This window comes from Plectropomus leopardus, chromosome 9 (genome assembly GCF_026936395.1).
Source record: "Plectropomus leopardus strain MGB_pleo_1.0 chromosome 9, ASM2693639v1, whole genome shotgun sequence".
NCBI lineage: Eukaryota > Metazoa > Chordata > Actinopteri > Perciformes > Serranidae > Plectropomus > Plectropomus leopardus.
The window spans coordinates 11,517,898-11,541,238 of record NC_142184.1 but is presented as its reverse complement, the minus strand read 5'-3'; the positions used below and the strand labels follow the sequence as shown (position 1 = coordinate 11,541,238).

The window sequence follows — 23,341 nt, the reverse complement described above, 5'->3', positions numbered from 1 at the left end:
TACATATATGCATATGTTTAAAATTTGTATAACTGTGTAATAAAAAATAAGATAAAAATAAAAAGTGTCTGATTATCAGAATCAAAAATACTTTTTTGATCACCAGGGGGATTTATTACAGTCAGTCTGATGTAAAACCTGGAGAATTATAGAAAGTAGAAATAAGAAGTATGAAATTAAGAAATAAGCAAAAATATTAAGAATAAAAAAAATGGATCAATAGATATGTAATATAAAAATAGAAAATATGCGCCTTATGCTACTTTACAATATACAAACTATTATGTAAAAGCTAAGAAATATAAATATGTGCATTATTAACATTAAGAAAATAAATAAATAGGTTAGAAAATAACAAAATAAAATAAAATTAATCAGTTAATTAAAAGAATAAGAGTACAAAAATATATCATAATCCCACGATGCTGTCTTTTTATCCTCACCAGGGAAGGGCAAAGCGCATGGTCAGCTGCACACCAGCCTCTCTGGAGCCGACCGGGATCCAGTGTGTCTTGCTCAAGGACACATCAGCAGCAGCAGGATGGATGCTGTGGTCTGATGCTGGTTTTAAATACGACCCAAACATAGAAATCAGTGAATGAAATGCGCTCATAACGGCACATTTTGGAAGAGGAAATAGTGCATGTGATTATGGAAAACTGATTGTGTGTGTGTGTGTGTGTGTGTGTGTGTGTGTGTCTGCAGCGCCCCCTCGCGGAGCAACTCGCATTTCCGTGACGTCAATTCAGCACTGGGAAGGAGACAGCTCCCTCCCCCAAAAAAACCAGCGCGCCTCACGTTGCATGGGTCCCCGGTTATTGATAACACAATTTTGCCCGATGGGATCCATCCCGGTAACGTGAAACTCGTGGATATAGGGACTGGAGGTACAACAGACAGCCCGGACCGAAGAAGAAACAAACGATTTGCTCATTATCGCCGACAAATAAAGCGCCGAGCCCACCCCTTCACTTGACAACGCGACATCAACCAGGCAGAAAGGTATGGGAATGTCATACTATCCGGTTAAATGCTGATAAAATCAGGTATCACAGGACGGGGAGGTTTGATGCCGTTGCTTGGTGCGGTTGCGTTCACGCCGCTCACACTGCACCACTGAACCGATGCTGCCAAGAAGCCAATCATCGTCGATGGACGCTGGAAAATCATATTTTTGCAGCGAGAAAAGCGCACAGGACGAAATATTTGTGTTGATGCCAACGTTGAGTAAATGTGGAGACGCTGCGGCAGTTTCACTTGGCATGGACCATAGTAGGCTTGCAATTCATGCACGTCGGTTATGATGCTGCTGAGTGTCATCATCACATCCTCGGTTATTTAAAGATTGATCTTCCTGCGTTTGTGTGTGTGTGCGTGCGTATGTGTGTGCGTGTGCACTGCTCCTTCGCACAGGCCCGTTGGTTGTTTATTGCCCGTTTTTTCACGCTCTCATTTCGCTCAGTCGTCGTGGCTCTTCTCATGCAGTGGTGCAGTACAAGAAATGGAGCTGGTGTAAGATATGTGAATTGGGTACATGTGCGCTCTCTCTCTCTCTCTCTCCCTCCCCCCCTCTCTCTTTCACACACATGCACGCACGCACAGACGGACTGACGTACGCACATATCCACACTGAAGTGGTTATGCAATTTGTCATATTCTTCAGATGCACACAAAGCTCTTCACTTGATGCATGACGAGCGACATGTGGGAGCTGCTGAGTGGCTTTGCTGTGATGTTGTCACACACTGATGGCCCTCAGAGGGACAGTTAAAGAGCAGGTGACAGCCTGAGCTCTGAGCTGCACAACCTCCTCTGGTAGATTCATTCATAAAGCACATCTCCACTCAGGGTGATGGCTCCACTGGGCAGGCTGGTTCTCCCATTCATGCTGTAGACACAGAGATGAGGCTTTGCTGCATGATTCAGAGTGAACCTGGTGGTGGTTAAACTGGGGGACTGGCTGGATGCCCAACTCACAGCTTGACTCCACTGTTTGGGTGTTTTGTGTTGCTTGAATCACAGAAAAGTTTGTGCAAACTCCAGTTATTTCTTAAAAGATCAAAAGAGACACTAGGAGTCAGTGGTGGGACCAAGTCATTGTTTTGCAAGTCACCAATAAGTCTCAGGTCTTCACACTCAAGCATCAAGTCAAGACAGGCAAGTCACAAGTCCTAAACTTTGAGTTTTAAAGTCCTAAAGAAGTCATAATGTGCTCCTCTCCAAATGCGATTTTAAGTAGGGGTTGACAGATTATCGGCCTGGATGAATATTAGTACCCATATTTGGCATTTTGCTAATTATCTGTATACTTTATTTTAATAATTGCTGATAAAAATTAATTAATTAAAAGGTGCAAGTGTCAGCATGGGAGGAACTTTAAATTCTTAAAACCACAGGAAGTTATTTTTTATTATTTTTTAATTTAAATTTTCACTTAAAAAAAGTTGCTGGGAACTTGCTGTATATGATGTTGAAAGCTTCAGTTTTGATCAAAAATTTGCTAAAGGTATTTAAACTGAATTTTGTGTTGGAGTTTGTTATATTCCAAATTCTAAACATTGACAGAAAGATGTTCATTTTTATTGAAATTGCATATTGGTTACAAAAATCAATTATTGGTGTCATTAACTACTAATAATCCATATCGGTAATGACCCTGAAAAATCAATACTGGTCAACATGTAATTTCAAGAACAGAGTGATAATATATCAAATTTACAAAAATCGTGAACAGTTTGCAAAATTTGTACTTATTTATTAAAACAACTTTATTGGAATCTGTTGCTCCTCAGTCTATAATTTTTGACAAGCATGTTTTGCATACTGCTTGTTGAAGATAACCACATAGTTTTTGTGCAAAAAAAAATTATTTTTCTTGTATTTTTTTCAAACTGGTGCTCAGTAAAGTAATGCTAGTTCTTCATGGTTCCCTCCTTCAACTTGACTGAATGCTGTCTTCGGGGGCGTTGTATTGGGGGAAAGTTGGACTGATTACGCAGGGCCCCAATGGGAGGAGGGCCCTCTGAATAAATTGGTATGAGGAAAAACAAAATTTGTATATATTTCTTTTAGAAATTGTGGAAGCTTTCTGTACCTCTCTTACCTCTAAAAGGCACAACATGGTTTGGTCCCTGCACTAAAATTCGTCTCCAATCGCGGCTAAAGCCAAGTGAGTGACTGCTTATGCTGCTGCAGCTCTATGTCTTTCCCCAAAAAGGAAATCTGGGTTCCAAAAAGAAAGGAAAGTAAAAGAAGGCAAAGTTACTGAACAGGCCTACTGTGGCGCACAGGCCCAGGGGCCAAAAGTTTCAGGGGCCCCTCTGGCCCCCACCTGCAAAATGTCACTCTAAGAAAAACGCACTGACCATGTTGATACTCACAAAATAACCCGAAAGAAACATAAAACAACTACAAAGAGACACAGAGAGGCTCACAGTGACTATGAAAAAGGGCCAAACAACTGCAAAGAGATGCAAAATGGCAACATGAAGGGGCATTACAACCACAGACAAAAACTAACCACAAAAAAACCAAAACAAATACGAAGAGGCACAAAACCACAGAGAGATATATAGGGACTACAAAGACACCCAAAATGACAACAAAAAGAGGCTAGACAGAACAAGACCATAAAGAGATGCAAAGAATAACCACAAAGAGACACAAAACGACCAAAAAAGACACCAAATTACCTCAAAGAAACACAAAATTACCACAACAAGACACGAAATTATCTCAAAGACACCCAGACATCTACAAACAACCACAAGGAGACAAAAGATGACCACAAAGAGACACAAAACCACAAAATGATGCAAAACAACTCCAAGTATTATAAATCATTGTGACGCATTTCTTCTCATCATTCTTGTCCTACAGGCTCTCGTCTCATCTCTCCACCCTCCATCCACCCTGACCTGCCGTGTTGGGGAAACCCCTAATGAGTGGGACCTGTATCCATGAGCCCCGCGCCCCTTCCCCTTCCCTGTCAGGCTTCAGCACCCCCATCTCAGAGCCCCCCTATCGAAGACTCGATGGAGACACCCCTGCCTGCACCCCTGAAACGGACCTGACCCCCACACAGTGTGTCCTCCGTAACGTGCTGTCCATCGACACCGGTGGACCAGGGGCGCCGGGCGGCAGCAGCCCCACTCCCAGTGATGGACCCTCAGCCCACTTTGACAACAGCGTGCTAAAACTACATGAACATGAGGCCTGCCAGTGTGGCGGCGGGGCCGAGGCGGGGCACAGTCCAGAGGCTGGTGCCGTCAGGAGCCAGTCGGAGAATATTCGGCTACAATCAGGAAGTGGAGGTTTTTTGGAGGGACTGTTTGGCTGCCTAAAGCCAGTCTGGACCATGATTGGAAAGGCCTACTCCACTGAACACAAACATAGCCATGAAGGTATGTGACAGTACATGTTACACTTAACCCTCTGCTGCGTTTTGGATAAATGATATGACAAAGAAAATTCACAACTTTGTGACTCATTTATTCACAAATTGATATTATTGTGATGCCTTTGTAACTATGGAAATGCACCATAGAAATAAATATCTGAGCTCATGGGTGAAGCTTTAACTCCACAGTGGCGGAAGAGGTTTTTAGATCCTTCATTTAAGTAAAAGCACCAACAAAGTAGTTTAAAAAAAGACTCCATTATTGTAAAAGTCCTGCGTTTAAAATCCTGCTTCAGTAAAAGTATAATTATTCATAAAATGTACTTAAAGTATCAAAAGTAAAAGCACTATTCTGCAGAAAAAATGCACCTGTGACAGATATATTATTATACATCTTTGGATTATTAATGATGCATCAGTGCCTAAGCAGCTGGTGGACAATTTATCGAATTTTTTTAACAGTCCTGTTTAGTCCTGTGGTTTCCAACCTAGGGGTCAGGCCCCTTCAAAGGGTCACAAGACAAATCTGAGGGACTGTGAAATGATTATTAGGTAATGGCCCTAACACATCAAGCTGACTGTCGGCTAACATTCAGTGTCGGCCTGTAGGTGAGCATCTGCTCGCAGACTATAAAGTTAATGGATGTAGTTAGTGTGATTTCGTTTTGAAACGTCCAGTTCAGCCATTGGCATCTTGGTTTTATGTAAACAGGTGACAGTAAAATGTAAACAGGTGAGTTGTCACGAATGGGGAAATTAGCTATAGAGATTAAAACAGTCTTTTGTAGCAGGCTGTAAACATGTTTATTTAAAGCTGAGCATTTTAACATGGGGGTCCACGGGGATTGACTTGCTTCCGGGGCCAGCCTCCAGTGGACATTCAAAGAACTGCAGTTTTTGGCACTTTGGCATTGGCTTCATTTTTAGCTTACAGCTTGCTGCTCTCCTTGTTTTTGCTGGCACTAGTATTGGTGGCGGAGTCAGTAGGTAAATGAAATCGCTCTGACTGGCACTTCAGCTCAATGCACAAGAAGAGAAATGGAAGTGAGGAAAGCAATCAAACAGCTCATGTCAAGATAGTGAGATTGAAACAAAGTTGTTATATTAGATGAGAGTTTATTTTAGCCGTTCAGCTCTTTTGCAAAAACAGATTGTAACTGTTTGTGTCATTGTCTGCTAGTTCCCGATAAATATCATTTATTCATTCAACATCAGGTTGTTTTGTTTGCGTGCTAACTGGCTAACTAGCGTCATAACGGTCCTCTGGTTAAATTTTTTGAATGACAAATACAGATGACTGGCGGAATAGAGAGCTATTTCCTCTCACACAGGTGCTAGTTGGTTGTTGTTTGTCGTTTTTGTAGTTTGTTCAAGTGCAAATTTATGTCCGAGACATAGGCAATGTGAAGCAATGCAGGAGTCAGCCTTCGTTGCAGCTAGATTTTTATTGACAGTATGGTGCATCTATGCCTTAAGGAAGAAGGGAAAAAAAACATGCCACCACTTAATATTTATTTTACTCTGATCTTTGCTTTTTTGTTTTGTTAAATATTAGATGATTAGACGTCTTTGGGCCTCAAACAATTATTTAAATGAACCACATGTGAAGTTTAGAGGGGAAATGTCTCTTTGGTGGCACTTCTAACAACTCAAGAGGCCACACTGCTTTATTTTAAACGTCACGAGTTAAAAAGGTTAGGTATCAGTGGTAAAATCTTTAGCAGTGCATTGTATTTTTTAACCTTGTTTTTTTAAGATCTTTTTCTTAAACTTAACCAGTGACCAGAGCTGTCAGATAATCGTAGTGCCATAAAAACTACAATATTCAGTGTTAAAATGTATTAAACTAGGAGACTAAACTTGCAGAAAACACAAATATTCATGTGCAAGTACTTCAGACTGACTTTAGGTACAGCGCTTGGGTAAATTTACCTCATTTTCCAACTCTAGAGCTCATTATTTTCATTGCCACCGTGTCCTGCTGGCAGCATCACTGTGTTTATGGGTCGGTTCATTCACAGTCATCAGCATCAGTGAGTTTTCACAGCTGGCCAGCAGGAAGCATCATGTGCATCTGCCTCCGCTGCAGCAGCTCTCCAGAGATCTCGACACTTCAGTGGACCTCATGAAGAATTGATCCGCCTGTCTCTTTTATTCTGCCCAGCTCGTCTCTCTTTAGTGACCGTGCTCTCACAGTCGTTTAGGTCCCGTCAGTGTGACAGATGACAGACAGATCAGACTTTGAGTGGATTGCTGTTTTCCTCCTCTTATCTCTGGATGGAAACATAATTTTTGCTGGATAAGTTATCAATACACCATTTATTTGAACATGGCAGGCACATTGTATGATGCAATTGTGTCCTGCCAGCCCATTTTAATGTGCAGCATGGAAACAGCATTTGCTCAGCGAACCCCCCGACTCCTCCCTTCTCAGACTAGAAAGAGTGCATGTTGACATTTGGAGGTTTTGTAATGTGTGGTGGATATAAATTGAGTAATCACTCAAAGGGTGCTGCTGAAAAAATCTGTTGCAATACCTGTGATAAAGTGGAAACAGGCAACTGTGCAACCCTCCCCAGCATTTTCAAAGTGGTAGTATTGTTAGTCAGTGTTGGGGAGTAGTTAACTACATATAATTCAATTATTAGTTTAACCCTTTGAAATCTGAGCAAACTGGCTCGATATCTTCGAAAAAATGTGGAGAGAAGGCAAAGTACAACTTAAAAAGACGTGGTCCAAAAATTAGCAAAAAATTAACAAAAAAAACAAGAAAATTACCCGAAATAATCAGCAAAAAAAGTAACAAAAAAATCAAAACAAGAAAATTGCCCCCCAAAATAAAAACAATTTTCTGGACATTTTTCCCTAGTTTTCTTTAGTTTCCCTTTTTTTCTTGGTAAATTTTCAGCTCTTTTGTCATCACTCTACCTATTTCTTGCAGTTTGTGGAACATTTTGTCAAGTTAATCATTGCCTTCTCTGCATGTAATAGCTTGTGAAAGGCATCTGAATACAGCACAGCAAACATAAAGTTGATCCAGGTTTTAAAGGGTTAACTACAGTTTGCAGGTGTTGAGCTTCAGTTTAAATATACACTATATAGTCACAATATTGCCATGCCATTTCTTGCATTTCAGTATGGCACAATTCTGCAGCTTATTGACCACAGTTTTCTTTTTTTGTGTCAATAACCTGCTTCACTAAAATCACCTCTGAAATGCAACTAACATGTCTGTAATTGTGTCTTAAATGGTATACTATAAAGTTCCTTGGAAGTGTAGTATTTTCCTGATTCTACTCCAACGCTCATTTCCCATCTTCTCCCAAAACACGTCCTCAGTCTTCCTCGGTAAGGACTGGCCTACACTTTACTCAAGTGTCAGTTCAGTTGTGACTGTGTCAGAAAAGACTCCAGACTCAGATGGAGATCATTCCCAGTGTAGTTTGGATGTAGTTTAACTACTTTTTAAAAACTTTTACTTTTAGAGTAGTTAAGATGTATTTTAAGTGCATTCATTGTCAAGTAACTAGTGTTTTGGTAAACTATAGTTTTAATGACATTTACCCAACACGGCTGTTGACGCCACTGTTGCAAAGACAATCACTTTCCATTTTGCTCAGAGCCAGGCAATGGGGTTCCTTTTTTTGTTTGGTAGAGTCTCCACAACGACCTCTGTTGATCCATTATTGGTCACTTCTGCTACTGGGGACAACAACTGCCAAGAAGTTTCACTGATACTCTTTTGAACTGGGGCTAGCTACTGAGAGCCATGGAAAACAAAATCAGTATCCTCTTGCTGTTTCAGTTATGCAATGAAATATGCATTAATTGCATATGGCAAGGTATGGCAGCTGCCAGAATCATTTTTTTTCTCCATAAAATGAAAAATAAAGTAATTTCACTTGTATTGCCTTAAAATTGATCATTTGTACTCAAAAAGATCTTCCAGAGATAATTAAGATGCGTGGTCTATTAATATTGCACATTGTTATGACCTGGCACATAAGGCACACCATAGCAAAGTTAAACAAAAGATGTTAGAAAAGGTAACAAAAGTTAATAGAACAAATTAAACCAAATCAGACCAAATTAAAGGTTAACTTAAATATTTACAATGTGGAGTGTGGAAGTCAGTGTTGTCAGTAGTGTGTGTTATGCATGAGTGGAAAGATGTGCATCAGGGGTTGTAAAAGTGCATAAAAGCAAAGCAAATCAAAGCACTAAGGAAACATAACCAAACCTGAGAGGGGCGGAGGGACGCAGCAGCAGAGTGCAGGTTCAGCCAGAGACAGAGCTACTAGCTGTACACATGCTTAAATAAACTAGAGCACTCTCAGCTGTTCCCAGTTGCTCTAACGAGCACCTGCCTGCACACAGACAGGTGAAAGATGACAACACAAATACACAGAGATGACACAGCAGGGCCATCACAATGCAGGTTTCCATTAACCTTTAAACTGCACAAACTGAAATTGCAAATATAAAATAGGTCCTGTGGAAACATGTCAATTTTGAAAAAAACCAAACCCATTTATCACAAAATGTTTTTACATTCGTGTGAAGAGATATTTCAGGTGATGCAAAAAAGGCGTGTTTCGCAAAACTGCAGTGAAAACACTTTTTTTGCTTTTATAGGTCACATGATACTATGAGCTTGTCCGTAGGAACTGGCTCCATCGGGCACGATGCAACATAACATGGCGAGAGAAGTTGCATAACATCACTTGAAACACAGTCATTTTGCAATCATTTCATAAATATCGCCTTAGTTTTGTGCAAATCTATGATGGATACCCACCTACAATTTGCATGTGTGTTTGTCACTGTGTTACATTATAGTAAAAGGTAACACATGAATCCATAATTTACTCCTGTCAGTGAATATAAGTGAGTGAACTTGTGATTTTTGACCATGTGTTACGGTGGCCCTTTGGCCACCTGCTTCAGAAAAGTGCCCAACAGCTTGCACAAATGATTTCCGCGTTCATAGTTGTTTTTTGTGGTAACAAATGAATTCAAACATGTTATTGAATACTGAAATCAGCCTGCGCAGTTGGGCCTTAGTACTTTGAAAGGGCAGTAAATTAGCATATTTTGTGCCTTTGCCTTTTGTTTTGCTGGTTTGCCGCTCTCTGTCCATGGTGCTGAAATACGTGCCAAAGAGATGCAAGAAAAAGCTGTTTTCAGTTTTTTATCTAAGTCATAGATGGATTACTGAACAAGCCTATAAGGCACAGGCACAATGGCCCTGGGGCCCCCAATGTCAGGGGCCCACTGGCTTTCAATGTTATTCAAATTAACACGTACCATCAGAACGAGACACAAAATGACTAAGGAGAGCTGCAAGGGAACTGCAAAGAGACACAAAATAATTACAAAAATTGGCAAAACGGCCACAAAGAGACACAAAACGACTACAAAAAGACACAAACAACAACAAGACACCATATGACAACAAAGAGATACAAAACAGATTGTGAGGCCCTCTGCATGCATGTTCCCAGGGGCCAATTGTCTATTAATGTCATATTACACCCGTGCTCAAAGTTATGTCTCACATGCAGCTTTAGGCATTGTGAATGTGACCAGCTTTGTCTGTGAAAACCATTTTCAGTTGTATAGAAGGTCCCTGACATCATGTCACATTGCCATACCTTGACTTTTGCAAAAGAAACACCCCTGTGCAATGGTTGATGCACTTTCTTTGCCATAAATCAAGTCTTCATTTTTCCAGGAGATCGTGCCCGGTAATTGTTCTATAGCCATTACATTATGCAATCAACATTTACGTCATAATAACAAGTTAAAGCCTAAAACATGTCTGTTTCCACTTTCATTCTGTGTAATGCTTCATGGTTTCACATTTATTCATTGAGTTTCTTTCTGTGGGCTTGTTGGTCTGAGTTTAGAGTCCTGGGAGGTTCCTTTTGAGGAAATCTCCGACCTGCAGTGGGTGGGCAGCGGGGCACAGGGGGCCGTCTTCCTCGGGAAGTTCCACGGAGAAGACGTGGCTGTGAAGAAAGTGCGGGACATCAAAGAGACCGAGATCAAACACCTCCGAAAACTCAAGCACCCCAACATCATCACTTTCAAGTGAGGAAACACACAATATCCTGCAGGGTCATGTATCGTTTAACTGCAAAACTCTCTCCTGCTTTCCCTTTCCGCACCATGTTATCTGACTGCCGTGCTTTCTTCCAGGGGCGTGTGCACCCAGGCTCCCTGTTACTGTATCTTGATGGAGTACTGTGCCCAAGGACAACTGTATGAGGTGCTGCGGGCGGGCCGAAAAATCACCCCCTCTCTCCTGGTTGACTGGTCCATGGGCATCGCTGGTGGCATGAACTACCTGCACCTCCACAAAATCATCCATCGAGACCTCAAGTCCCCAAAGTAAGTTCACAGACTCAGAAATTCAGCCCGTAAGATCTGAAGTTTCATGACCGCTTCCTTATTATCTCCACGTAAAATCAAAATAAATTTGAAATAAATAAATGGATCCATCACTCCAGCTCTGAGGTCTTTACACTGGCTGACTGGCAGTCAAAGAGTTCATTTCAACATACTACTGTTGGTTTATAAAGCACTGAATTATTTAAGGCTAGGGTTGCAAAGCACTTTTCTTAATTCATTATTGGTAAAAATTAACAGTCAATTAATCATTATCTGAAAAAAAATCATAAAAACTGCTTATTACAAACAACAAATGCTTTTTTCCTCAAACAAAGCTCACAGCAACATATTGCATGTACTTTGACCCTATTGCATAGTGTATCTATTAGTTAATTACATTTCATGTTACATGTTCAATTAAATAGTTGATTAATTGTTATCATCCCAATTTAAGGCCAAAATGCATTTTCTGACCTTCTGCTCCATTATGAATCATCCCGTCCTCTCAGGTCGTTTGAGACAGATTTGTTTTGTGTCCTCTGAGTTAAAACTAAACATGGAGAAATGTTATTCAGCTTTTATGCACCATTTATCTGAATAACCTCCCACAAAACTGCAAGTCTGCTGCAACTCTCATTTTTTTAAATTAAGGCTGAACACTTTTCTGTTTGCTGCTAACTTTTATTAAATTGAATAATGAATCATTTCTTACACTGCACCATTTTTTTCTATTCTCTTGGCTCTTTAATTACTTCTTTTAGTTGTATTTAAAAGTCCTTTGATAATGTGGTTTTTTTTGTTTTTGTTGTTTTGACACTCAGTATTTAATTACATGTAATCTCACTTTTGCAGTATGCTGATTACACATGATGACCTGGTAAAAATCTCTGACTTCGGCACTTCAAAGGAGCTCAGTGACAAGAGCACCAAGATGTCATTTGCCGGTACCGTAGCTTGGATGGCTCCTGAAGTAATTCGGAATGAGCCAGTGTCGGAAAAAGTGGACATCTGGTACGTCTGATAAATATTCACATCTTTTCTTTTATTTAAAATGAATACTCAGCACACGTTTATCTTGACTCTGTTCAGCAACTTTTTAATTATCTTTAATGTACAGCACAACAATAGAGGAGCAAATTTAGTAAAAGCTGAACCGGTTACTCAAAATAATCCACAGAACTTTTTGTGAGCAGTTTCATGTACGCACTATTTTAATTCTACAGAACTACACACGGAGGAGCAGATATATATGTATTTTTAAATTTTGAGGTGAATTGTCCTTTTAACTTTTAGGTCCTTTGGCGTAGTGCTGTGGGAGATGCTAACTGGAGAAATCCCTTACAAAGATGTGGACTCGTCTGCTATTATCTGGGGGGTGGGAAACAACAGCCTGCAGCTGCCCGTACCCGAGAGCTGCCCTGACGGCTTCAAGATCCTCCTCAGACAGTGCTGGTGAGTAACGCCTGGAAATGGAGAACGAGTAAAGAAAACTAATGAGCGCAGCAGGGAAGAGAGGACAAGAAAGGCAGAAAATGAGCAGATTAGAGGAGTAGAAGCGAGAGTTGAGAATAGATGTATTGGAGGCATTAGCGTGTGGTTTAAGGACTTTATTGATTTTACATTGTAAATGTACACAGCTGTCTTTCCTGCTTTGGATTTGCAGGAACTGTAAGCCCAGGAATAGACCTTCTTTCCGTCAGATCCTCCTTCACCTGGATATAGCGTCAGCCGATGTGCTGTCCACTCCACAGGAGACGTACTTCAAGTCTCAGGTATGTTTGCTTCTTCAAAATCCTCCGTGTGTCTGAATTGGATACTTTAAGTAGTACACTTAAGACTGCATTATTCACACTTTGTATGAAATTAGTATAAGTACAGAGGTATCTGATGTGAAACACAGCACCTGCTTGAATATGAGAGATGTGGAGATGCAACAAAAGACACACAAGTCATACATTTAAATATTTGTGGCACAAATACACATGCTCGCACAGTATCCAGATTTTAACTGCTGTGCAGAAAAAAATAGTTTTAAAGTCAGCTCTGGTGAAACATCGCTGTTTAACAGAAATGTGCTCTCATCAGGCTGAATGGCGAGAGGAGGTGAAACAGCACTTTGAGAAGATTAAATCTGAGGGTACTTGTCTCCACCGACTCGATGAGGAACTGATCAATCGACGCAGAGAGGAGCTCAGGTCTGTGTTTTGTTTTTACTTTTAGATCTCACATATGTGGTCAGATTAGCTGCAACCGTAGACTGAATAAAGAAGGCTGACACGTCTCCACTTCCTCCCACTGTAAAAAAATGAAGCCAAAATATCCCAAACACTGCCATTGCCATGTTGCGCTGGTGACGTCTTGCAATCCATTGCAAGTTGGAAATAAATAATTCCAACATGATATTCCCAACTTCCATCTAAATTCATCCCAGTACATCTGCCAGGGAAAAGCATGAACGCCTGCAGCAAACTGATGTTTGTATGTCAAGTCTCCGAGCTTCACAAGCATCCACAGAGAACCTTCATCAATTACCACAGCGCCATTAGCGAAAACTAATGGCATACAAATAAGTCAACTGTCTTGCTTGTCTTTGCTCTTTAAAATAATGTACAACAGCTCCAGATTGTGTTAAAATGAGCCGAGCATAAAAGTGTGAGCCAGCAAGTTCTTGTGTGCATTTTGTGCATACAGAGTCGGAGACTTTTATCAAGTACAAATCTACTAAAATAGCAGTTACAACATTACAGAATGTTTCACAATACTAATACTACAGAAAACAGTGCGTGAAGTAATATTTTGACAATTTTGAAAATGTCATTCTGTTCAGTTTACCATGTGTCTGGTCATGTTGTCTATGACGTCAGACGTGTTTATGTCAGTGAACTTGGGCTGCACAGATCTTGCCTGTGTTTTAATTTGAATTATTTTTTCATTGCACCTTTTTTCTGAGTTCCATGTACAGTGGATTGCAGCCTCTGGGTACTGACCTGATACTGTACTGATCAGGGGGTGGAGCCACAGTATCAAGGTCCCGCCTATACACTCACCTGACTTGATGATGTCAGACCCCCTTTTTATAGCAACCCTCTTTTTTAAGTAATTAAAGCCAACACTTGAACATATGCACAATCTGATATCACTAAGTCAGTGTTGTCCCTGGATCAATGACTAACTTGTTTGTCTAGGATTCAAATTACAACCAACCAATCAACAGCACTTCTCGAATGCAATGTCGTTCACAGTGTGCCATGCAGATAACAGCCCTTTAAGAAAAAAAAAACATTTCAAAGCCTTTCTAGCAGCAACTGCACACAGTCCACAAGTCCTGTCTACTTTTCACACATTCAGTATTTCTCTCCCATTAAACAGATCCAACAGAGGCTAAATAACTATAAATATACATGTTAAATGTTAAATGTTAGATACTGAGCCTTTCAGCAACTGCAGACCAAATTTTACTACACGTGTGTTGTACCCCAAAGATATGTGACGTAAATTGAAACCATGACTCTTTTGAACCCCCAACCCGTGGATGATTGTACTTTTGCTATGTTAGCTAACATCTATGAGGCCACTTTCACTCTGTCCCATTTCTCGGTGTCATTCCTTCGTCCGCCCATGTGGATGAAATAAGTGCCTTGAGTGCACGTCTATTGTGGAGGATTTGGAGTCTCTCATGCGGATGCACAATGACAGTAATCGGAAGCCTCTTTTCTTCTCAGGCATGCTTTGGACATCCGTGAGCACTATGAGAGGAAACTGGAGAGGGCGAACAACCTCTACATGGAGCTCAGCGCCGTCATGCTGCAGCTGGAGCTCAAAGAGAAAGAGCTGCAGAGGTAAATTCATCAACACAGGATGTACATTCTTTATATATTAATAAGCCACATTGCATTCATAGCCTGGAAAGACCATCCTGGTGATGTGAGATCAAAATTTTGTTTCACTCTCTGTAACATTTTGGACTCTCTGCCGCCCAAAACACTTTTAAGACATCACAATCCATTTGAGGAAATCACGGATCCACGCTGTACATGAAAACACAAGCAGCCAATCACGGACTGCGTTATATATGATGATGTTGCCTTGAAAACATTAATGACGGCTTCTGCAGCAGCAAACCATAACTCTAATGTTAGCAGAATAAACACAGCAATAAATGAAGTTATTGCAGATTGATTGATTGATTAGTTTATTTAAGTGTCATGCACTTAATTGTGCCCAGCACACATGGACTTATAATGCACTGATGATAACAACACAAAAAATACAAAGATGGTTGCATAGCCTTTTCTAATACATCCACAGAACAAAATATATATTATACAAGGAGTATTTCATAATATACAAACCAATAACAGACAATTATACCGGATACGGTGTTTTCTGGCGTAATGTCCATGCATTTTCAATAAATCTGGCTAAGGCATGAATCTCATCCTTAAAGAGCCAGCTCAACATATTACACCCATCCAACCAAAATAAGTCAGGGTCCTTCGCCTGAACTTTATCACAAAAACTATACAGAGAACAGAAGAACAAAAAATGAAATTAATCCTCAACAGCTTCAACAGCACACAAAACACACATACGCTGCTCTTCGGGAATACCGTTATACCTACCGACTTCTATCGCCAGAGGCAAGGTACCAGATTGCAGAAATAGAGTCGATATTAATTAAACAACAAGAGGATGCACTCACTGAGTTTCTCAGAGGAAAAGACTTTTTGCCAGTTTTATGACTGGATTTGGCAAAACGTTTGATTTTCTAACTGGCTTAGGTGATGAAGATGATGTTGCCCAGTGTAAATATAGTGTTTATTGTTGTTGCGCCACTGATTGCACTAATGGAGGAGCAGATACGAGAGGCTGCAAAGCTGGGGATCAAGGCCGTGCAGACTGATATGCATAATGCTTCGGACAGACAACAAGGATGCTGCCAGTTGGTATTCAGCAGTTCAGAGGCAGCTGGTTGCTGAACGAGAAATGTCGAAATATGTTTGCAATGCCAGTGTGTTGCAAAAACTTCACAGAGATTGTTGTCGACAAGGTACACGTCACATACAAAGGGTAAATATGAGAAAATAGTATCTTTTAGACCCTTAATGTTCACCTGAACATGTATTGGCAGGGGAGCAGATGCTAATGCTAACACCAGGAGTGGTTGAGGACGTTTGTCTTTCAAAGCGACTAACTCCCGCCCACTGAAAGTACTTGGGTCAGCCAGAGAGTCCAGACAGAGACAGGGATAGAAACATCAGGCTGGTTTTAGCCGGCTAATGCATTTATACTTTGGTGTCTTTTTTCCAGGCGAGAGCAGTCTTTGGATAAAAAGTACCCAGGTTTGTTTAAGCATCACAGCTCCAGGCAGAGCAGCTCCTCCAACTCCATGGACAAACTCATCAAGAAGAGAAACGTCCCGCAGAAACTCCCCTCGGGGAAGAGGTGTGTGAGCTCATTTCAGTCGTTTTTTTAAATAAAAAATTGATGCTGAAATGAATATTAATCAGGCTTGTGGATTGTAGTTGTTGACTAATCCTTCCTACTCCTTCAGGCCAGACATCCTCAAGTCTGAGGTAATCATTCCCAAAATGGACTCCTCTGTGATGCAAGTCACTATCCCGGCCTGCCCCAACAGAAGCTCCACTTCTCCCAGCCGCTCTCGGAGGGTAAAGACCCGCCATCGCAAGCCCGGGAAGGGCAGCAGTGGGGACCTGGCTGGACTAAAGGCGAACCAGTCCTCCCCTAATAGGGACACAAACGGCCAGGCCAACAGCTCCGCCACTAACACCTCCAAGCAGCTCCTGGAGCCGTCTGCGGCCCTGCGGGGCCTCAGCCACGAGCAGCAGCAGAGGCAGCTCTCCTCCTCCAGCCCTGACCTCATCTGCACCACGCTGGAAGCGGAGGGGCAGGGGAAAGGGGAGGCCTCTGTGGGCGGGCTGGAGAGAGGGGGGAGCCTCAGTGCCTCTGCAGGATTAGGGGGATCAGAGGCGGGGGCAGCTGGTCTGGATGATCTCACAGAAACCCCTCCACGCAGCGACACTCCAAGCGAGGATGCTGCGTCGTTCCCGTTCTCCAGCAGCCCGGACTCACCGTGCGGGAGGGGGGCGGCAGCAGGGCGGGGGTCTCTTGGATCACCACGTCTGCCTCATGATGGGGAGGATAAAGAGGAGGGCGCCGGTGCTGTGAGGTTGCCTCGTGGGGCTTCAGGGGGGATCGGGAGTCAGCACCTCACTCCTTCAGCCATTCTGTACCGGGCAGCTATCACACGCAAACAGGTACTGATATCTGCTCATCCGGGCTCCCACAGTCATGGAAAACCTGGAAAAGTAATGGAATTACATAATCACATTTTCCAGGCCTGGAAAAGTCAAGGAATTAGTGTCAATTATTGACAGTTTTGTTGCGTGTCATGAAATTGTTGCAGTTATCTTGCATGGATAACCTTCCATTCTGTAGCTGACAGTGAAACAAAGCTTTAACCCTTTAAAACCAGAGCAAATTGGTTTGATTTGTTTAAAAACATTGGGAAGAAGCAAGAAGCAACTTAACAAGACATGACCCAAAAATTAGCAAAAAAATTAGGATTTTTTTTTTTAATTCTCTGAAAATAAAGGGGAAAAAGACATGAAAATGACCTTAAAAGGTGCTTAAAATTAAGAATTTATTTATTTTTTCTGTAACATAATTTTTAATATGAAAATTATTTTGATTAAAATATAGGCCTAGTTTTCTGGAAAAACATTTTTTTTTTTGATAATTTCCTAAAAATCAGTTAAGTATTGGGTAATTTTCTGTTCTCCTTTTTTTTTCAAAAAATGTATTTCTTGCAATTTGTGGGACTTGCCAAGTTGGTCATTTCATTTTTTCTGCATGTTTTTGAAGGAAATTATGTTTGAATAGAGTTTAAATGTGATATGTTTGAGAAACGGCAGACTAATTGGAAAAGAAAAAAAAATTGGGGTCCTGAAAAAGTCATGGAAACGTGTGTGAATCCTGTGTTCATGTTCATCAGTGCTCTTCTGGTGATACTTTGATCATTTTCACTCGTGCATGTTTCCTTTTTCTTCTACAGAGGCGTGGAGTGTCATCAGAGGAGGAGGAGGGTGAAGTTGACAGTGAGGTTGAGTTGCCACGGAGACGGTGAGTAACTTGCTGTCCTCCGTCACTGGAAAATTCCTTTAAGCTGTCTTCTCTCTCTCTGAGTTACTGACTTGGAGAATAAAGAATCATTTTTCAAAGAATCATTTTGTGCCATTTGGTTTTTTTTTATCTCTCCAGACGTCCGACGAGCATCACCAAGTGCCAGTCGGTGTCCACCTTCAGCTCAGAGAACCTGTCGGTGTCGGACGGCGAGGAGGGCCACACTACTGACCATTCCCACAGCGGCACCCCCGACGTGGTCAGCACCAACACAGACGACAGGTTGGACGACCGCAGTGACGACCTCCTCTCTCAGGGGTCGGAGATCCCGGCGGACAACACTGATCCTGCGCAGGCTTCTGATGGCCTGTCGGAGAGAGACGGAGCGCTGGGACAGGCCAAAGCTCAGTTGGACGGCGGGCAGAATCCTAATGAGGTAAAATAGCTCCTACGCAGAGGATCACATGTGTCAGCTTGTGTCTCCATCTCAGGCTGAAGTAAAGAAACTTACTCCAAAAACCAGTGGTGGAAAGTACATTTACTCAACAACTGTACTTAAGTTAAATTAGAGGTACTTGTACTTAACTCTTAAGTATGAGTATGAGAAAAAAACCAAAGGCAACCATAGTCACCGGTTGCCAAGGAGGCTGCCTGTGCTTTGCCTGTTTTATAGTTTGCTGGCAATATGTTTATTTCTGTAATATATCTTAAAAATACAACTTTATTCTTGTAATATTATGGCTTTATTTTCATGAGATTACAACTTTTTTATTGTAATATTACATTTTTTTTCTCATAATATTATGACTTTAATCTCAAAGTATCAAATACATTTTTCTTCCTCAATGTGGTCATAAAACTGTGTAGTAGATGAATAGTACTATGGTTAAGATGAAGAAATATGTATTTTTTGATTTTGGGATGAACTGTCCTTTTTTCTTTTTTCTTTTTTCTAAAGATTATTTTTGGGCTTTGGGCCTTTATTAGATAGGACAGATTAGGTGTAAAAGGGGGAGAGGGGCTGACATGCAGCAAAGCACCGAGGCAAGAACTGAATCTGCAGCTGCTGTAAACTGTCCATTTAAGTAGGATTTTAAATGCACGGAATTAACTTGTAATGCAGTATTTCTGCATTGTTGTGTTGGTACTTTTACTCAACTGAAGGACCTGCATTCTGCCAAAAAAGACACTGCTGTAATTTCAGATTTAGGTCTTGTATGACATTGTTTTCTGCATCCTTCCTCTCTTCAGAGTCGAGCTCTGTGTGATGACTCTGACTGCGACAGCGCTGAACTGGATCAGTCAGGGAGTGGAGAGCCCAGTCGTCCTCCCAGCGCTGGAGCGTGGGTGTCGCCGTCTCAGCCCTATCAGGGGTCTCCGCAGGCGCCTCACACGGGACCTCCGTAGATCACTGGACCCTAGCAAAGACCTCCAGCCACCATCACAGGCGTACACCAATCTGTCAGTGCAGTACATTACTGTTGTCATGAGGGATCACAACTACTACACTCAGACTATGACAAGTTGACTTATGGTGTCTCATAAGTTTGTTGACTGGCAAACCTACATCAGATGACATAGGATATTTGTCATAACCTGACATCAGATATTTTGGCAGCTTGTGACATCAGATTAATGTCAGTTAAGTTCAGTAGGGTTTTTGTTTTTAGGCAAAACAGTTACCGAGGTAACCTTAGGCCACTGCTCCAGTTCAGCAAAAACCCTCCACAGATGCACACGCACGCACAAGAAACCACACTCGTTGTCCTTTAAACACTCTAATCCTCACTCTGGGAGCGTCCTCCATGATACTCCACACACTAATGCATCGAATACTAATGAATAATAATGTAAATATCCATGACATACCACATGAGAAATATCTAACTTTATTTTATTTGTAAGATAAAAATGTAAGACTAAACGGTATGCAGCCCTGTGAACAAATGCATGACTACATGTTTATAATTTATGGTTCGAATGTGTCAGTTTTATATTTTGTGAAAGTTTACACTTTTTTAATCCTGAAAGTATTACTTCAGTTATTTTGGTTTTTTTTGTTAATAAATGTTGGCACTCGAGAAAAAAAAAATGGAATGAAAATCTCACCAAGACATCGATCATGATGCATAATTAGGATTCTCAGTAGGTGATATATTATTTTTTTTAAACCCTCCTACTACTGAGTTTCAAATACACGCAAGACATGACTGAGGTTTTTGATTAAGCAGATCAGATTTGTGACAGAATGGGAGACCTCTGCGTTCACTAAAATCACTGACATTTTGATTGTCTTTTATTAGCAGGACGTAACATTTTAAATGAGATGACCTCTGACATGCACAAGCATGTCTACTATCTAAGCAACAAACAGCAGAGAAAAAAAGAGTACTCCATCAATTTAGTGTTACACTGTCAGAATAACAAACAGTTAAAGAAAAAACGTTAAAATCACAGCAGCAGAACCAGAGGTATCGTCTGTTTCATTCCACCCACACGCTTCATTAAAACCTGGTGCCTACATTACCCACAATGCAACTCAACCAACAACAGTTGTGTCAGAGGAACTGTTTGCGTTATGCTCGTAGCGGCTGTTGTAGCCAAAAATGAGGAGCTGGCTACAGACGTCTGGTGGACTCAGTACTTTTTTAACTCTCTCACCTCCAGTTTTTTTTATTTTCAAATCTTCAGATCAAACTGATGCTGACTCAAATGACATCACATGAGGCAGTGTCGTCACATAAAACCACAAAAGGCTTTATGCGATTTTGTAAAGGGTGGGTCCATTATTTTTTATTTTATTTATATATTTATTTATTTTATAAAATCGTTCTGTAGCTTCCCAGTAGTTTTTTATGAACTCAAATTCAAACGTTCAAATGTTGGTTTGTTTGTTTTGGCGTTAAATTGCTGTTTTTGCTAACCCTTCTAAAAACATTTTGCCACATGACGTAAAGTCAAAGTCCTGCATGGATCCAGTGTCGCAAACCCGCACCCGTCTGCAAACTCAATACGGAACCGAGCTAATACCCGTAATTATCTTTAAGTCAAGTCCAGACCCACTAATATAAGAACCGCAACGTGGTCCGTGATTAAACACACCGTTTTATTGTGGCATGGTCACACAAGTGACCATCACCATCATTTGTTATCGGTTAAAGCTGTGAAACCGCCGGTCAAAGTTCACCAAAGTTGAACGATGTAGAAATGTGACGCCACCAGAAGCATTTGTTTAATTTGCTTCTTTGCTCGCACTGATCAAAACGAACGGGTGGCGAATATTCACTGTTAATTTTGCACCATTACATAATCTACTGTGCCATTCAGATGTGCAAAGCACTCCCTCAGTCAGCTCCCACGTGTTGTTAAGGTAATGCAAAGTGACAGAAAGATCACCAATTTTGCAGAAATCATTTGTTCACTTATCCATTAGTCAACAGCATCTTCAGCTCATCAGCGTCTCCTATATTTATGCAGTTATCAGATGAGGCAGAAGTTACTGTTAGTCTACATGGCCGGCTAAATGATTATTTGAGTTAATTACCCGGTGCAGGGTTTTGCCTAGTGTAGGTTTCTGCATAATGATGTTGCTACATATCGTCGCTGTTGGGCGCAAACCATATATCTCATCATTTCACTAATTTAATTTTTTTTCCATAAATGAATTCTTTTGGTCCTCCTCTACATGTATCAGTGGCCATTTCTCAACCAAAGAAATGTATTTAAAAAGGCTTGTGACTAAACTTATCTCCACTGGATCCTTTTAAAAACACAGTGTTCTTTTCAAATTCCTGAAAAATAGCAGTTTTGGAGATAGGAGATTTGCGCCTGACAGCAGCGATATAAACCCGTGGCACTCATTATGCTCTTCTTCGTGACAGAGCCAAGCCGTTTTCAAGATTTTTACTTTTATTCCTTCCACCCCTTAACCAGAAGCGAGTATGTACTGCTTCAGCTAACACTTCCAAAAATCACACATAACACAAACAAATTAACCGATCAAGGCAGTAACAAACCAGCAACTCCTGTAATCTGCAACGTAAAATTACTGTTTTTGTCAGAGTGGTCTGGTGACTTAAAAAAAAGAGATTTAACGGCTCCGGTTGTATCGGCGAGGGCTGCTGACGGCACGTTAAAGCGGAAAAATGTTACACTGACTATAATTAGGGATCATTAAAAAAAATCCAAACTAGACCTTTCAATCATTATGAGCACTCGTCACTTTAACCTACATCAATTCTTTTGCAGAGTGGGCGCTTTCCATGTGAAAATAACGCTAATGGACCTGCCCTTTAACTCTTGATGTGTAAAATCAGTGGTGTTCCCCTTTGTGTAAAGATTTAAAAGGACTTCTGTAGTTCACAATGTTGATAAGCTTCATAAAAAACCTCAGCTGTCCATTTTACCCTTTAAGATAACTGCGGAAGTAGCCAGATAAGAATAGAGCACTTCTCTGTGGTGGTTACTAGTAGAACAGTAAGTATCCTTTGGGTTTGAATAGAAATGTTTTGTTTTTATACAGCATTGCACATTGTACCTGTAACATAGGAATTATATCGAAAGCAAAATATTATGAGCAACAATAAATAATGTATTGGTTAAAAAAAAAAAAAAAAGAAGTGTGATGTTTGTTTAAGACGGGCCGTGTCATAGCTGCAGTTTGTTGCTGCATCACATCATAAGACAGCTGAACGAGGAATAAATGACTATTTTCAATGACTTTAAGCATGTCCAAACTGTTCCAGTGTCATTTCTTTCATTTCATGTTTAACCCTTTAAAACTTGCTTTGTCTGGCTTGGTCTCTTTCAAAAACATGGAAATAAGGCAATGAGCAACGAAATTACCCAAAATGTGCAAGAAATTAGTAAAAAGTACAAGGAAATTACCTGAAAATTAGTTTAAAAATTAAAATAATAACAATAATAATGAAAAACAAATAAGGAAAAGTAAAAAAAAATTACCTTATTATATGAAAACATATAATAATTCTGTTACATAATTTCGAATATGTAACTATGAAAATGACAAGATATTTCATCCTAGCTTTATCCATTTTTCCCCGGACATTTTTCAATTGTAAAATTACAACATTTCTTACACTAACTGGCTCAGAGTTCATAGGTTTAAATACATGTAAAAGGCCTCTGAAAGCAGCACTAGAAAAGTGATGTCACTCCAGGTTTTTAAAGGGTTAAACATTAAAAGATTCCCCATAATAAACACAAATTTACTAACCAACTATGGCAGCAGTAGACCAACAACTCCGGTGTTCTGTGAGGTGAAATTACGTCTTTTGTCAAAGGAGTGCGGTTGCTTTAAAGAGCTCCCTCTCCAAACGCTGTCTGACTGCAACTGAAAGCTGTAAAAAAGACTACATATATAAAATCACAGTTGTTGATACCATT

The 23,341-nt window shown here is 40.7% G+C and overlaps 1 protein-coding gene and 1 long non-coding RNA gene across 2 annotated transcripts; one reads left to right on the top strand and one right to left on the bottom strand.

Annotated features, from left to right (window-relative positions):
- The first annotated feature begins 680 nt into the window (after positions 1 to 680).
- On the top strand, positions 681 to 22,665 carry map3k12 (mitogen-activated protein kinase kinase kinase 12). The gene is made up of 14 exons (XM_042492175.2): positions 681 to 1,002; positions 3,880 to 4,403; positions 10,309 to 10,492; positions 10,601 to 10,792; positions 11,645 to 11,803; positions 12,086 to 12,244; positions 12,456 to 12,564; positions 12,878 to 12,987; positions 14,515 to 14,631; positions 16,103 to 16,237; positions 16,347 to 17,070; positions 17,868 to 17,935; positions 18,074 to 18,371; positions 19,187 to 22,665. The coding sequence occupies exons 2-14, from the start codon at positions 3,941 to 3,943 to the stop codon at positions 19,340 to 19,342; spliced, it is 2,874 nt and encodes a 957-aa protein (XP_042348109.1). The 5' UTR covers positions 681 to 1,002; positions 3,880 to 3,940; the 3' UTR covers positions 19,343 to 22,665.
- LOC148188690 (uncharacterized) lies at positions 4,980 to 8,939 on the bottom strand. Its single transcript, XR_015777333.1, has 3 exons — positions 8,640 to 8,939; positions 6,332 to 6,672; positions 4,980 to 5,417 (listed from the first exon to the last, which is right to left on the bottom strand). It is a non-coding gene; the product is annotated as an uncharacterized LOC148188690 (long non-coding RNA).
- Positions 22,666 to 23,341: the final 676 nt, after the last annotated feature.